We start from the raw sequence: 14,993 nt of genomic DNA on the forward strand, positions 1-14,993 counted from the left end.
GGTTACAAATTCAAGAGCCAAGTTTCAGCCTGACAGACTGCTCTGTTTTTTTCTCTTTAAACACACTTGTTTTAAGGGTTGTGTTTGTTTGTTTGTTTTTAAAGGCAAATAAAGCAGATGCTGCTTCCCTGGATGCAGGAGATGTTTACTCTGCTGTAAAGCTACATGGTTTGACTGTTGTGGCAAAGGAGATCTATGAACAGGGTATGTACATAAAGAAGAATAAACTGTGATGAAAGCTGACTTGCCTAGTAAATTGCTGTGCAGGCAAAGTTTCTTAATAATTACTGGAGAAAAAACGTCTGTTGATTCTTATGTACTTTGTAGGAATATGGAGGTGACTAATGACATACACATTACATTAGTATGTGTAAAACATGGTGATGAATAAAATGCTGGAGGTGCTTTGTATCTGTTCAGCCTACGGTGCTCTCACCACAGTAAACTGTACCCAGCCCTGCCCATGGCACTGGTATACTGGGTTTTCACGTTGTGCAGGGAATGAGGAATGTTTTATCCCATCTGTGTTAATTCTTATACCATATTCCTCATTAGTATGACTGTTTATTAATTGTTCTTTAAGAGATCAGTTTCTGTTATTAATTCATTCTCTGTTCCTCACCATAAAAAGGCAAGTATGTAAGATGGTGAATGTTATGGTAAGATTCCTCAGCTGAGCCGTCTGCAGTGACTGATTTGCAAGACAAAGCCAAGCATACCTAGAAAATCCCTGAGGGGCATGGCTCTGAAAAGGAAGCCAAATTAGCAGATGGATGTAGGAAGAGACTAATAAGGGGACAGTGTGAGAACTGGAGTGAGTTTTGTTGTGCCTGAAAAACCATGCGAACGTAGTGGAATTGATTTTTCTGTCTGATTTTTGAGGATAAGACAGGAGTTCTTTCCACTATAATACCACAAACAGTTTGATGTAAATGTTCAAAGTTCCTTTGTGCTTTCATGGTGTGGAGGAGCTCGGTGATACCTAAACTTCTTCAACTAGATTTGAGCCTACTGTGTAGTCAGTATATTGTAAAATTCCTGGTATGAATTCTTCAATTTAATGTGTCTAAAATTCTTTTTCTTTGCAATATTTAGAGGGAAATCGAACCCGGTGCACAGACAGAAACTGAGGGCTGGAATTTAGTTATTTCTATTTCATATTTTGTCCTACCACAGGAAATTGTGTTTTTGCTGTGGCTGTTGCCAAGCGAGGAACTTTGAATATCCAGAGGCTACGAGGTGTGCGCAGCTGCCACAATGGGGCCAGATGGACCTCAGGCTGGAATATTCCTTTTGGATTTCTCCTTGCAAGAAATGATCTTTCCTGGGATGAAGCACAACCCCTGAGCAAAGGTGCGTGATAGCAACCGTAGCTATGTCTCTGCCCTCAGCAAGAGTGAGTGAAATGGGGGCAGAAGAATTGCCAAATCAGGAAAATCTTTGTGTTTTTTATATGGTAGGGATCAAGACTTTGCAATACCCAGCACGAAGATAGTTTTAAACAAGAAAAACCACACCACTCTGTTTGCAACAAACACTTCAAATTTGCAATTTAGACAATTAGCAGATGAAACTTCAAGTAATTTATTTTTTTTCTTTCTAAAGCAGCATTTCCTCACCTACACCTTTTTCTTTTTTTCTCCTTTCTTTTATTCCCTACAGTAATCAGTGAGTATTTCAATGCAAGTTGCATCCCTGGAGTTGGTGTTGCTGCTCCTCAGCTGTGTGCTCTCTGCCAAGGACAAAAATCATATGTCAGAGACAAGAACCACTTCTGTGAGGCCAGTAGCAACGAACCCTTCTATGACTCTGATGGAGCCCTCAGGTAAACTGTCTGTTTTGAACTTGCATTGAATTCACCTTTGGGGAAAAAGAACTAGTGAGGAGAGAAAAGGCAGATAACGTGTTAATAGGATGGCATTTGTCTTCCTGCAGATGCTTGAAGGATGGAGTAGCAGATGTTGCATTTTTAGATCACCTGACAATTCTGGGAGCTACAGGTATTCCTAAAAACTTAGATTCCTTTTAACCTTTGACTGTGCTCTTTCCTGTATGGGAGTCTGGGAGATGTGTTTGCGTTTACTGTCAGTCGCTGCAAGCAGTTCAGTGCTATTTCTTGGCTCTCTGCACAGGTCAGAGGAAAACAGAAAAGTCTGATAGGATGGGAGCAGACAGGCATTCTTACCTGTGTATTGAGCTGCTAAAATTAATAGTTCTCATATGTCTGTATTATTATCTTTTTTAACCCAGTTGAGCTCTTTATTAGCGTTTTGGAAGGTAATTGTAGATGCAGGTAAGTATTTTTAGAGAAACATGTTTACAGGGCAACAATTTAAATAGTATTTGAAATAAGTCTAAATGAAGTCCCTCTCTATGGTTAAAGTGTGTCAAAGACAGCTTTAAGTGTGCTTGGTATGCTGTGCTGATAGCGCATAATCTTAGAGCATATTTCTCTGAAAAACATTTTACCTTCCATCTCTGTTTACTGCTAAGCCATATTCACTTAATGGCTTCATGAATGTCCTGTTGTTTTAGAGTCAGAGCAACAAGAATACGTACTCTTGTGTCCTGATGGGACTACAGCTGAGCTGAGCAAATACAACACCTGTAACTTGGGCAAGGGGCCTGGCCGTGGCATCATCACCCGCCTCAACTTCCAAAAGATCACCAACAAATTTCTTACCATGCTCCAAGTGAGTGGGTATGATAAGCTGTATAACTTTGTACACAGGATTTTCTTCTGTATTTGTGTCGAGCTCACCACCCAGTTTGCCTTCTTCTCTCAATACATTTGAAGTTATAGTACACCAAATGTTCAAAATGAACTGTTCTGGAGAAAGGTCCTGTATTAGATTCTGAAGGAAAATTTTGCTTATCTCAGCCACTATACATGTAAAATAACACAGCAAAGAGATCTTCATATGTCCTTGTCGCTTGTCACTGGGCTTATTGGCAAGTATCTTAGCTATGTTCCTCTATAGATAATAGTGGCTGTGAAGTAATATTCCCAATATTCCCAGTACATTCTTCAGTGCACGCTACTCTTCTGTCAAGCTGGACAGATCTACTTTGCACATAGTACTTTCCCACTGTAAAACACAAGACATCTTGTACCCACTTACTGTGGTTATGCATCACAAACATTTCCCATTCAGCCATGCCACTTCAGTTGCCCTTATAGGGCGGGAGACATCAAGCATGGCCCAGTAAGTTTGAATAACTAAGATGAGAGACAAAATTCTTCAAAAAAGGGAAACTGTATCTCAGGGAATATACTTTTAGGTCTGTAACCATCCAGTCACTGTGGTACCTGTGGGCTTTGTCACAGTGTGATGCATACTAGGACCCTGAATGCTATGTTACAGGCCATTGCTGTGATGGATGGAGGTGGTGAGGCTGCCTGTCACTAAAAGGATGAGATGATTTTTTTTTGCAGTTTAAAATATTGCTTTTGTTCCAGCGTCTCTTTGGTCAAGAAGGAAAGGAAAGAGCCAGATTTGAACTTTTCAATTCATCATCCTTTGGAGGAAAGAACCTTCTCTTTCGAGATGCCACTCAGCACCTGCAGCTTTTTGAGGAACAGCTAGAAATTGCATATGTCCTTGGTCTGGATTATGTAGCGCTCCTTAAGGGACTAGGCCATGAAGGTAAGAAGCCTTCTTCAGGACTGTAGGCGTTCTCAGTTATTCTTCCCTTAGAGACATGAGTGAATAAACTGAAACATGCCCTTAATGAAGAACAGATTGTTGCATGATTGATGTGGTCTCACTGTTCTTCTACTTTCTAATGCAGGGAGCTCCTTGGACAACAGTGTTGTGCGCTGGTGCTGCATCAGCAATGCTGAGCTTCGCAAATGTGAGGAGTGGGCACTGAGCATCAAATCTGACCCATTAGTCTGTGTCCAAGCAGCTTCCATGGCAAACTGCATTGAAATGATCAAGGTAGGAGGATCTCTCTGAACAGAGAATATGGTAATCTGCACACAGTATGTGTGTCCTTGCCTAAGCTAAACGAGAGGAAGAATACTTGTACACTATAGGCAGCAGGGGGAATGACAGGGAATTTATGCGGTGGGATTTCTAACCAGTGGATAAGTACAGTTGCTTGGTTACACAATTAATGCAAGTCCTGTTTATGTTATTTTCTGTAATACCATTGACAGAGTAGTGAGGCTGATGCAGTCAGTCTGGATGCAACCCATGTCTACATTGCGGGGAGGTGCGGATTGGTGCCTGTAGCTGCAGAATGTTATGGTAAGTTCTTGTGTGCACCATATAAATACAGTAAAATGTTGACACCTTGTGATGTTTTGTTATGGAATTAGGAATCAATGTGCACATCCAGGTACTCTTCTCGGCTCTTCCACTAACTGGCTGTAGTTTTTGATCTGTCTGTGTATTATATCTCTTCTATAAAAGGGGCAGAGATACCAACTGGTGCAAGAGAGGATTGCAAGGTTATCAAGTTTTTTTGATGGGGTGCTGCTGTGCAATGGGAATGACAACAGTTGCAAGATCCTTAATGATTGTCTCCTCTCTTCCAGGGCAGGTTTATGCTCCAGATGATGAGATCTCAGAGGAAATGAGGAAGCTTCATCTAAAGTGCAAGGGTAATGAAAGAACCTTTAAAAAGGCAAAAGATTTCCATGTTTCGGAGGCTGCCTCTAGTATTTCTGTTGGGATGTATTTGAATGCTCACTCAGGAAAGAAGAATTTCACTACAATGTATGACTGCTAGGGCAACAGCTGTGTGGCTAAGCAAAGATGCAGGTGATCCACCATTAACTGAACATCTTGAGGGGATGAGGGCGGGAAGACTGGGGCTCTGCCTGTTTGGAATACTTCATTGCCTTCATGTAACTGGTTGCTGCCATTGTTTTGTAGGACTGTCACCTGTTTATGCTGTGGCCCTCACTAAGAAAAATGCCAAACAGATTAACATCCATAACCTGCGGGGAAGGAGATCATGCCACAGCCACTTGTATAGTCCTGGAGGATGGTTACTTCTTTCCAGATATACAGTCGGAGCTCAGGAGAATGTTACTGAAAACTGTGATATTGGATCTGGTATGGGTTGCTCTGAGTTATCTGTTGAGCAGACTCTTGAAGTCTGAAGCCTAACATTTGGAAGTAAGATTGAAAAGGGCCTGTGAGGGCAGAGTAAAAGGATTTCAGTCTTGCATATCGTTGAAGATGTTCATATTTGCTATGATGTGTTCCTGTATAGAGCTCTCTTTTCAGTAGTGGATTTCTCCTAGACTACATGTGATGTTCCTTAGCAGCGGATACAGCATAAATAATAGTGGTATCTGTGCCTACATGCAGAAGGGAGGATGATCAAAGGACACAAGTATCCAGTCCTAGAGCTTAACGTGTCTGATTCTGTGTTGTATACTTGGAAAGTCTGTCTATTTCCCTGTCTCTTTCTTAATGGAGATGTTTAATTGATTAGCTCAAATGAATTTGTTTATATTCTGGATGTAAAAAGTTATGGGTTAAGTTTATCTCAAAATATTTTAGGAAGACCAAGTACAGTTGTAATAGAGACTCTTCCTCCCCTTGTTCTTTTAACCTACTGTTGTGCCTCTCAATCCTGCTGTGTTGTACTTGTGCTCAACTTAGTTTATCTGTGTGGCTACTCCAAAACCTGAAGGATGATGATCCTCTGTTTCTGTCCTTAAAGTTATAGGAGAAAAAAAGTGCTGTTCCAGTTGTTAATGCTTTCAAGAGTTATGTATAAATAGAGACATTGCCACCCACTGTATGATCTATGTAATTAACAACTTTTTATGCTACAGCTTGGCATGCTTTCTTGAGTTGCTTAGTTCAATCGTTTTTCCATTTTCCTTTACCCAAGAAAGAGCTGATTAGTCTTTTGGCCTGCAAGTGCAATCTCAAATGTTGTTTCAACAACTATTCCTCTTATCTGAGTGTGTGTGATTCTTCGTGCCATTGAGATCTCTTTCTGTCAGTTATTAAGATGGAATCCCATTCTTCCAGTGGAAGAAGAGACTTCACCCTAATCTCACCTCAGGCTTTTTTTCCTTCTCAGCTTACCAGAATTTCTTTTGGAAAGGCTGCATGCCAGGAGCAGATGGAAACCTGTGCAAAGTGTGCATTGGAGGCAGTGAGGTGGAAGGAGCTCGAGTATCCAGCAGATGTGCTGCCGGTCACAATGAACACTACTATGGCAATATGGGAGCACTCAGGTAATGCTTCTTTCCAGAGTCAGAGACATGGAGCTTCCAGTGATTGTCTAAGCCTCAGCCATTGTAATGGCTGTCTCTGATAACTTTTTCTCTTCTTCCTATTCAAGGTGCTTGGTTGGCAATCCCAGTGGAAGAAGCTTTGGAGATGTAGCTTTTCTGGAACACTCAAACCTACTCTGGAATATAGAGAGTGAGATGCAGATATTTTCTTCTAATTTAACATTGCAAAGCATTGACATTTTCCACACTGTGACCTCTAAGGATCAGTGTGTACAGGTTTAAACTGAGTCTATGAAACTGTGTTTGGAACTGGAAACTTTCAGGAACCTTCCTGCATGTAGATGTTATGGTAAAGCTTAAAATTCAGGTACTGTTCCATTTCAGAGAGGGAAGAGGAAGAATCACTGAGTGCAGAGATGAATGTGTTTGCTGGGGACTGGAGGGGAGATCATCACTGGAGGCTACTCTAGTTTTTGGAAAGCTCAAAGCTATAAAAAGTGATTTTTCCCACTGGATCTTCTCACATAGGCACATACAGAGCACGTACCTATTGTCAGATGAAGATGAAATATTGACAAGCTGTTTGTGTGCTTTAATGTTACTTCGCACCCATCTTATAGAAAATGGCTTCAGTTCACTGACCTGTTTTCAAAAAGACCAAAACAACCCAACTATTCCTTTTGCATTCCTAATAGATGAATATGCAACACGCGTGTTCACTCAGCTCTTTCCTCTCTGTTTTTTTTTCTCACTGCATGAGAAACACCTTGTCTTCTGCATTCGCTTTTCAAAATGATTTTCATTCACTTCATCTTCTTTTCAGACCTGGAAAGCTCTGGTTGGGCAAAAGGTTATACAGCTGCTGACTTTGAACTCTTGTGTCCGGATGGAACGCGTGCTGCAGTCACAGAATGGGCTGCCTGCAACCTTGGTTCTGTTCCTCCCAGCGCAGTCATGACTCGACCAGTCACTGTCACTAAAATCTATGACTTCCTAATGAAATCTCAGGTGAGGTGAATAATGGGGAAGAAGTTAACACATTAACGCTTCCTATGTACAATTTCTGAGCACTTTTTCAGTATCAAGAGCTTTATATACTAAACATATCAAGTGTCTTCAGATCTGATGTGACATAACTAAGAATGTGCATAGGAGATTGAGAAAACCATTATTTGGATTCTCCAAAGGCCATTGGTTGCCATTATACTTCTGAGAAATAACCCACTCCAAAGCCATATCTTGTTGTATAACTGTACTGGATGAAAGTAGTTCTGTGTTTTGTCTTGTTTTCTTGCTAGATCCTGTTATAAAACTGATGGTCACCAACATAACGTTGTTATTTGTAGTCCAAACTGTGGAACCTCTTTTCTGTTTAGGAATTTCTGGGGACCAAGCTGGATTCTGAATTCCATCTCTTCCACTCACAAAAATACGGTGAAAGTGATCTGCTTTTCAAAGATGCCACTCGGTCCCTTATTCCTGCAACTCACATGAGCTATCGGGAAATCCTTGGAGAAGCTTTCTTCCAGCTGGCAGAGTCCGTGTTTAATTGTACACCTGCAGGTAAAGTCAAATTCTTCATTCTGAGTTAGAGAAAAATGCAAAGCAGAAGGAGGTTTTCTGTGCACAGGCACGGCCCTCTGCTTATACCAATGTCAGAGGTAATTTCGACATAGCCTTCTTAATGGAGTATAATATCTGGAGTGTTTAGAGCTCTTGCAACTCCTGTCTGTAAGCACTGAAAGGGGGGTGTGTGGGGATGATATAACCAGTGCAGGTCAGAGCAAATATAAAGTTATTGAAGTGGAATTGTCTTCCACTCAGAAACTTTTTCTTCCCATCCCAAAGATCTGGGTATGGCAGGCTTAGGGGAAATAACTCCATTTCTGATAGAAGATTGCACTAAAAACGACACCAAAGTTCAAGATCTCATTGTACTTAAATGACAGTTTTTTTCACTGTTATATACTGAAAGCTGTTTTGTGTTTAGTTCTAACTAAAACTGAAAGGAAACTGCTTATGAGTCAGGGCTGAGCTTGTTAGGGGACCTGGGAGTCTGTGTTGGAGTAAATGCAGGTTGCACGATGGATGAGATGGCTGCAGGTTTAATAGCTGTCAGAGGGCTGAAACTCAATAGGGGAATGTCAGCACTGTTGTGCTGTAGTGAACAGTAGCTGCTTTCAGAGCTGGCTGTATCTGTAAGGCCGCATTCTCTTATTGGTTTGTAGGCATCTTAGACTTTTGCAAACAGGATGTCTGTGCCTCCTCGTTGATCTGACAGCTGCTTTAAAGGCTTTGCAAGGCACGAGCCACCACCAATGCTGAGAACGAGGAAATAAGACCTATCCAAAGCAACCTGCAAGGAAACTGCCGCCCCTGGCCGTGTGCGCTGATTATGACCAAAGAATAATCGTTGTTCTCTGCAGAAAGTAGATGTCATTTCTTTGGGGCGCAGCGGGCTGAGCTCGGCTGTCAGGAGCGGCTCAGCTCACGGCAAAGCCGTTTCCTGCGTCTCTTCTGCCACCGTGCGGCCAAAGCCGGAATTGCAGCGGGACGTACGCGTAGCACTGTCTCCAGCACGGCGCATGCGTACCGCGCTCTCTCTGGAACGGCGCTTGCGTAGTCTCCGGACCGACTCATGCGCAGTGCTTTGCGCAGCCTGACGCATGCGTGAAGCGCCCCGCGGGCTGCGGCTGCGGCCATGGCGCTGGTGTCGGCCGACTCGCGCATCGCCGAGCTGCTGTCCGAGCTGCAGCGGCTGCTGGGGCACACGCAGGTGCGGGGCAGCGCCGCACGGAGCGCTACGAAACGAGCGGGAGACTCTGGGGGCGGTCAGAGACTTTGGGCTGCTGGTTTGGGTTGGCGCTTTGTCGCACGGCTTTGTGCTGTGGGTGTGGGTGCGGGGATCGGGGCCGTGCGGGGATCGGGGCGGGCAGCCCCGCCGTCATCCCGCTGCATTGCAGGAGGAGCGATCCCGCAGCGAGCACAACCTCATCAACATCCAGAAGACGCACGAGAGGATGCAGACCGAGAATAAGAGTGAGAGCGGGGCCGTGCGTGAAGGGGCGGGATAAGCCGGGCAGGGCTGTGAGGAGAGCCGGGCTTCTGGGGTGGGAATAGGGAGGGAATGGGGGCGGGAAGGGCTTCAGCGGGCAGGGAGGAGGTTTGGGGAGAGCGTGGTCGATGTGGGCTCGTTTCATGGCCGTTCTTACCTCCCCCTCCAGTCTCTCCGTACTACCGCACGAAGCTGCGCGGGCTGTACACCACCGCCAAGGCCGATGCTGAGGCCGAGTGCAAGTAGGGCGGCCCCTTCATCCCCACATCCCCTCACCCTGCACCCCCACCAACCCCACACCCCACCAACCCCACACCCTGCCCTGTACCCCATACGTGACAGCTGCCCTGATGGCACTCTGCAGCATCCTGCGCAAGGCGCTGGACAAGATCGCTGAGATCAAGTCTCTGCTGGAAGAGCGCCGCATTGGTACGTGCCTCCATTGAGCCCACCTGTCCCTGACCCCCACCTGTCCCTGGCCATTCCCTGTGCACAGCCAACCCAAACTTTCTCTGTCCCCAAACCCTGCTTGTTTGCGCCCAAATTCTCCCAATGCGTTCCAGAATCCTTCAGTATTTTTTTCTCTATTATTTTATATTTTAACGGCCCTGTATGCATCCCCAGGTACTTCAGTATTTTGTGTTACCTTTTTCTTCCTGTTTTTGAGTTGTTTGAAACCCCCAAATTTCCTCAGGCTGTTCCTGCCCTGCCAAACTCTGCTAAACTCCCCCAAACATCCCTATGTGCTGCACTTCCTTCCCACACCTGTTGTGCACGTTTCTGTTTCTCTTTGTTTCTCCCACGCTTTTCCAGCGTGATCTCATGCCCCAGTTCTCCAGCTTTCACCCCAAATTCCTCTCAAATTCTATATGTTCTATTACATGACGTCACACTGGCCTCTCCTTTTCTGTTTTCCCACCCCAAATCCCTGTCATGACTCCCAAATCTCCCCCTGCGTGCCCCCCCAATCTCGGTGTCACTGTGTCCACCCCCCGCTGTGTCACAGCTGCCAAGATTGCAGGGATCTACAGTGACGCGGAGCCGCCGCGCAAGACGATGCGGCGTGGCGTGCTGATGACGCTGCTGCAGCAGTCAGCCATGACGCTGCCGCTCTGGATTGGCAAGCCAGGCGACAAGTAGGTATCCCTGACCCCACAGTGCGCCCTTCCCCACTGGGTACCCTAAACTCCCAGACCCACGCTCCACCCTACCCCACACTGTGCCCTGAGCTCCCAGTTCCACACCGACATCTAACCCCATCCGCTGGCTCTGGACCCAGACTCCAAAGCACGGCTCTTACCCCATGCCTGACATCTGGTCCCATAGCAAATCCCAGCCCCACACTGGGAAACCCGACCCCATCCAGACCCCATCCTGACCGTGCCCTTGCCCTCCCTCCCCTCTCACCCCACCAGACCCCAGCCCCTGCTCCCTGACCCCTGTCTTGGATTGCCAGCACCCCCCTGACTGCACTGCAGAACCCCAAGCCCCAGCCCAGCCTCACCCTAACTCCCACCCGCCGACTCACCCCCACCTCACTCCCAGGCCCCCCCCACTGTGCGGTGCCGTGCCAGCAGCTGGGGACTACGTGGCCAAGCCCGGGGACAAAGTGGCGGCACGTGTCAAGGCAGTGGACGGCGATGAGCAGTGGATCCTGGCTGAGGTGGTCAGCTACAGCCATGCTGCCAACAAGTGCGTGCAGGGGGCGAGGGGGTGGCAGGTTGGGTGCGGAGGGGAGCAGGGTTGTTGGGGGGGGTTGTGTGGAATGGGGCTGGGGGGGCATTTTGGGGGTGCGGGGCAGTTGGAGGCTGCTGTGGAGCACTGCAGTTGCTGCTGCTTGTGGGGCCGTGCTGTGCTCTGGGATCGCAGCACTTCCCCGTGTTTTGCTGTAGTTTAATCCTTTTTCCTTTTTCCCTTCTCCCCACCCCAGGTATGAGGTGGACGACATCGATGAGGAGGGAAAAGAGTGAGCACCCCCACTCCACAACTACCCCCCTAGTCCCACAGCTGCCCCCACACTCAGGCAGACCCCAGCCCCCTCCCAGGCCCTCCCCAACCCCTCCAACTCCCTCCTTATCACCCTCTAACTCTTCCCAGCTCCCCCCAAACCTCCTCAAACCCCACAGAACACCCCATCTCCCCACAGACCCCCTCCACATGTCCCCCATGCTTCCAGTTCTCCACAGAACTCTTCTTGCTCTCACCAGATCTCCCCAGATCCCTCCGCACACCCCCCCAAAGCCCTCTACCTCTCCCGAACTCCCTCCCCACACCCGCCATACCACAAAGCTCTTCTCACCCCCTGCCCCCAAACCTTCTCTCCCCATCCCGTACCCATTGCTTACTGCTCCCTTCTGCAGGAGGCACACGCTCAGCCGGCGCCGTGTGATCCCTCTGCCACAGTGGAAGGCCAACCCTGAGACCGACCCCGAAGCGCTGTTCCAGCGCGAGCAGCTGGTGCTGGCACTATACCCACAGACCACCTGCTTCTACCGTGCCCTCATCCACGCGCCCCCACAGCGGGTACGGCCCCGATTTGCCCTGCAGACAGGCCCTGCCATTCCCCCAGCTCTCACTCATTCCTATTGCTGTTTTCTGCCCCACGCACACAGCCGCAGGACGACTACTCGGTGCTGTTTGAGGACACATCGTATGCCGACGGCTACTCACCGCCATTGAACGTGGCGCAGCGCTACGTCGTTGCCTGCAAGGAGACCAAGAAGAAGTGACCCTCGCAGATTGGGGTACTTTGGGGATTGGGGCTGTTTTGGGGATTCTTGGTGGTCTGGGGTGTCTGTGAGGGTTATGCTGAGTTCCAGGTCATGGGTTTTGGGTCATCCTATTTCTTGGGGTGTTTTCGGTATTTGCTCTCATGGGTGAGGGGCTGTAGGGACCCCATCGTGCCATCACGAGAGCTGTAAATCAACATTCTGCCCCCAAAACATACCCCATAGTGCCTTATAGGACCCCAAACTTACCTCACTGCATCCCACAGGGACCCCAAACTCACCCTGATGGGACCTACAGAGAACCCTAGGGATCCCAAAGACACTAGGCCCATTCCATAGGGCCTCAGTGTGACCCACAGGCCCCCAAACTGTACCTCAGGGACCCCAGACCCAACAGTAGGGACCAGAGTGACACACAGCACCCCATACCCACTGTGTGTGACTCTGGGGCATCCCTTAAGGACCCCACACTGCCCTGCAGGACTTCTAAACGCACACTGCAAGATTGCAGAATCTCTGTAATTGACCCCAAAATGCCACGTGGGGACCACGAAGAGCTCAAAGTGACTGATCCTGTGGGCCCAAAAGTAATAACCTCAAATCCACCTGAACAACCCCCAGCCGCCCCCTGGACCCCATTTGCTTGCGGAACCCAAAAGAATGATGCTGGAAGCAGTTCCATTCATTGCTTTATTGGGAATAAATTATGTTAAAAAGCAGCTGAGAAGGTGGCTTCACTCAGGGTCCTCTTGTTGGCTCTGCAGCAGCTCATCTGTCCAGTGGCCCTGTAGGGTCAGAGATCAATAAGAGATAAGAGATGGGAGGGTGTGATAACGGGGCTGGGGTTGGAGGCAATGGCTTACCAAGGCAGGGTCTTCCAGGTCCGCCCACTCATCGTCACCATCCCCGTGGCCCATCAGCTCTCCCCACAGCACCTCCTGCTGGCAGCTGGGGGGGGGATTAGCACCCACTTACCGCCCCCTTACCTGGCCCTGCCCTCCCCAAGCCCACTCACTCACCATGGGCAGGTGCCGCCCAGTGGAAGCAGTTCCTTTGGTTCTGCCCCCAGGAAGCGCGGGGCCAGGCAGCGGGCATGGCAGCGGGCAGGGCAGGGGGGGCGGGGACAGCGCAGGATTGGGCCCTGTGGGGTGCAGCCAGTTTAATAACTAAAGAATGCCCCAATAATAACTAAATAATGCCCCAAATAACGCTTTAAGGGCCCCAAAACACAACTGGATGATCCTGAAGTGACCATTGGGGACCCCAAATCCACCCCATGGTCACCAAGCTGACCCCTAGCATCCCCACAGGACCTCAGAACACCCAGTTAGAGACCTGTCATCCACAGTAGTGAGCACAAAATGTCACACTCGGGTCCCAGAGCCCAAAGTGACCCCAGATCACCTGTTTTAAAGCCCCCAGACTGCTCTGAACGACCTCAATATGCCACAAGGGGACGCTGGGCACCACAAATGTGCCTCAAAGTGTCCCCGTGTGCCCCAAACACCCAGCTAACAAACAGCTAATGCCTCCTGCCATCCCAACGTGCCCCACAATGATCCCAACGATCCCGCTCCCCCCCCCCCAGCCTCACCTCGCAGGGCTCCGAGCACAGCGTGCATGGAGGGGGCGTGGCCAAAGTGGGCGTGGGCCGCTTCTTGGGGCGTGGCTTCGGCCCTGCCGGGTCTATTTCTATAACGACGTGGGGGGGCGGGGCCGGGCAGAGGGCGGGGCCCGGAGGGGGGCGGAGCCAGCGAAGGCGCAGCGGTAGGCGACGCCAGGGTGGAGCCCAGAGTAGGCGGGGCAGCATACGGAGAGCGAAGGCGATTGGCTGCTCGCCGGGAAGGGGGCGGGGTCTCGCATCCTGGAGTCGGCGGGAGGCGGCGGGGTGTTGCCACGCCCACTCGAACTGCACAGAAGGCGGGGCTTGGTGAAAAGGGGCGGGGCTGGAGGGGCGGGTGGGCGGGGCTTAGCGGGGCTGGGACACCGCGGGGCGTGGGGGGGGAAGTAAGGGGTGCGGATTTGCGGCGCTGCAGGTGGCGATTAGATACCGCGTGGCGCATAGAGACAGCCAGCTAACGGGAGAGCGGGGCCGGGGAGGGCCGGGGCTTCTCGGGGCTGCTCGGAGGGCTGCGCCCAAGGGGAGCTCGTCCTACCCGCAGCGCCGCTACGTCGGACGGGAAGCCGTGCACGTAAAGCTCCATCTGCCTGCGGGGACAGCGCGGCCGTCACTGGACGCCGCCCCCCCCCCGCATCACCCCGCTTCCAGCCCTGCCCCGCCGCTCCCGGTTACCCACCACGGCCCGCGCCCGCTCGTGCGCCGCGCCCCGCCCTTCTGCCGCCCCGCGTTGTGCTGCCGCAGCCGCCGCCACGGGTCGTGCGTGAATCCCACGTAGGTGCGGGGCCGCCCGCGGGGCCCGGGGGCGCTGAGGAGGTACACGGCGCGCAGCGGCATGGTCGGCACGGGGCGGCACACACGGCAACGCGGCCCAACCGGTTTCCGGTCCCTCCGCGCTCACTTCCGCTCCGTCCCGTTCTCCTCCGCTCCCGTCCAATTGCTTTCGGGTTAACTGACGCACTTCCGGTCCCGCCCCGTTGCCTCGCTAAGGACGCGCTTCCGCCTCGCTACCCACAATTCCTTGCGCCCTGACGGAAACGGCTCTTTCGGACTTTCCCGCCTGAAACGGAGTTCCTCACAGAGCTGCGGGGCCGCCGCCATGTTTCGCTTCGTCGCTCCGATTGGCCGGGCCGCCCCGGGCGGGGCCGTGTGTGAGCCGGAGCCGAGCTGTGGAGCTGTGCGGAGCTGTGGAGAGGTGTGTGGAGAGCTGTGGAGCTGTGACGGGGAGGAGGGAACCTGCTTAAAATGAAGGTCCGCTGTTGTTCTGGCGCTCGGTATGTCCTCACACTCGGATGGGATGTGACTCAAACTTCGCATCCTGCTCCAAAATCCAACCCCTGTGAAGCATATTGCTCACCTGTGCCCCACAGCCGCTCCCCTTGT

At 50.1% G+C, this 14,993-nt stretch overlaps 3 protein-coding genes across 6 annotated transcripts in view; 2 read left to right on the forward strand and 1 right to left on the reverse strand.

The window, feature by feature from the left end:
- The window catches only part of LOC140259687 (serotransferrin-2-like), a 26,736-nt gene extending 17,918 nt beyond the window's left edge, over positions 1-8,818 (forward strand). For all 4 annotated transcript variants that reach the window (XM_072351239.1, XM_072351238.1, XM_072351241.1 and 1 more), the window contains 15 exons: positions 105-204; positions 1,177-1,353; positions 1,663-1,825; positions 1,936-2,000; positions 2,536-2,693; positions 3,461-3,647; positions 3,793-3,941; positions 4,163-4,253; positions 4,544-4,609; positions 4,884-5,066; positions 6,052-6,208; positions 6,316-6,398; positions 7,032-7,216; positions 7,585-7,771; positions 8,437-8,818. In XM_072351239.1, the coding sequence (XP_072207340.1) occupies positions 105-204; positions 1,177-1,353; positions 1,663-1,825; positions 1,936-2,000; positions 2,536-2,693; positions 3,461-3,647; positions 3,793-3,941; positions 4,163-4,253; positions 4,544-4,609; positions 4,884-5,066; positions 6,052-6,208; positions 6,316-6,398; positions 7,032-7,216; positions 7,585-7,771; positions 8,437-8,486 (2,001 nt within the window). In that variant the 3' untranslated portion in view covers positions 8,487-8,818. The remainder of the gene's footprint in view (positions 1-104; positions 205-1,176; positions 1,354-1,662; positions 1,826-1,935; positions 2,001-2,535; positions 2,694-3,460; positions 3,648-3,792; positions 3,942-4,162; positions 4,254-4,543; positions 4,610-4,883; positions 5,067-6,051; positions 6,209-6,315; positions 6,399-7,031; positions 7,217-7,584; positions 7,772-8,436) is intronic.
- A 6-nt stretch (positions 8,819-8,824) lies between these two features.
- SGF29 (SAGA complex associated factor 29) lies at positions 8,825-12,708 on the forward strand. The gene is made up of 10 exons (XM_072351247.1): positions 8,825-8,984; positions 9,172-9,247; positions 9,433-9,505; positions 9,628-9,692; positions 10,270-10,399; positions 10,809-10,955; positions 11,194-11,229; positions 11,624-11,786; positions 11,876-12,007; positions 12,474-12,708. The coding sequence occupies exons 1-9, from the start codon at positions 8,910-8,912 to the stop codon at positions 11,990-11,992; spliced, it is 882 nt and encodes a 293-aa protein (XP_072207348.1). The 5' UTR covers positions 8,825-8,909; the 3' UTR covers positions 11,993-12,007; positions 12,474-12,708.
- Positions 12,665-14,554, reverse strand: LOC140259690 (structure-specific endonuclease subunit SLX1-like). The gene is made up of 6 exons (XM_072351248.1): positions 14,290-14,554; positions 14,149-14,200; positions 13,587-13,901; positions 13,012-13,133; positions 12,856-12,940; positions 12,665-12,777 (listed from the first exon to the last, which is right to left on the reverse strand). Exons 1-6 carry the CDS (start codon positions 14,445-14,447, stop codon positions 12,727-12,729), a joined length of 783 nt encoding a protein of 260 aa, XP_072207349.1. The 5' UTR covers positions 14,448-14,554; the 3' UTR covers positions 12,665-12,726.
- Between the last annotated feature and the right edge of the window lie 439 nt (positions 14,555-14,993).

The sequence above is a fragment of the Excalfactoria chinensis genome, chromosome 16 (assembly GCF_039878825.1).
Source record: "Excalfactoria chinensis isolate bCotChi1 chromosome 16, bCotChi1.hap2, whole genome shotgun sequence".
Lineage (NCBI taxonomy): Eukaryota > Metazoa > Chordata > Aves > Galliformes > Phasianidae > Excalfactoria > Excalfactoria chinensis.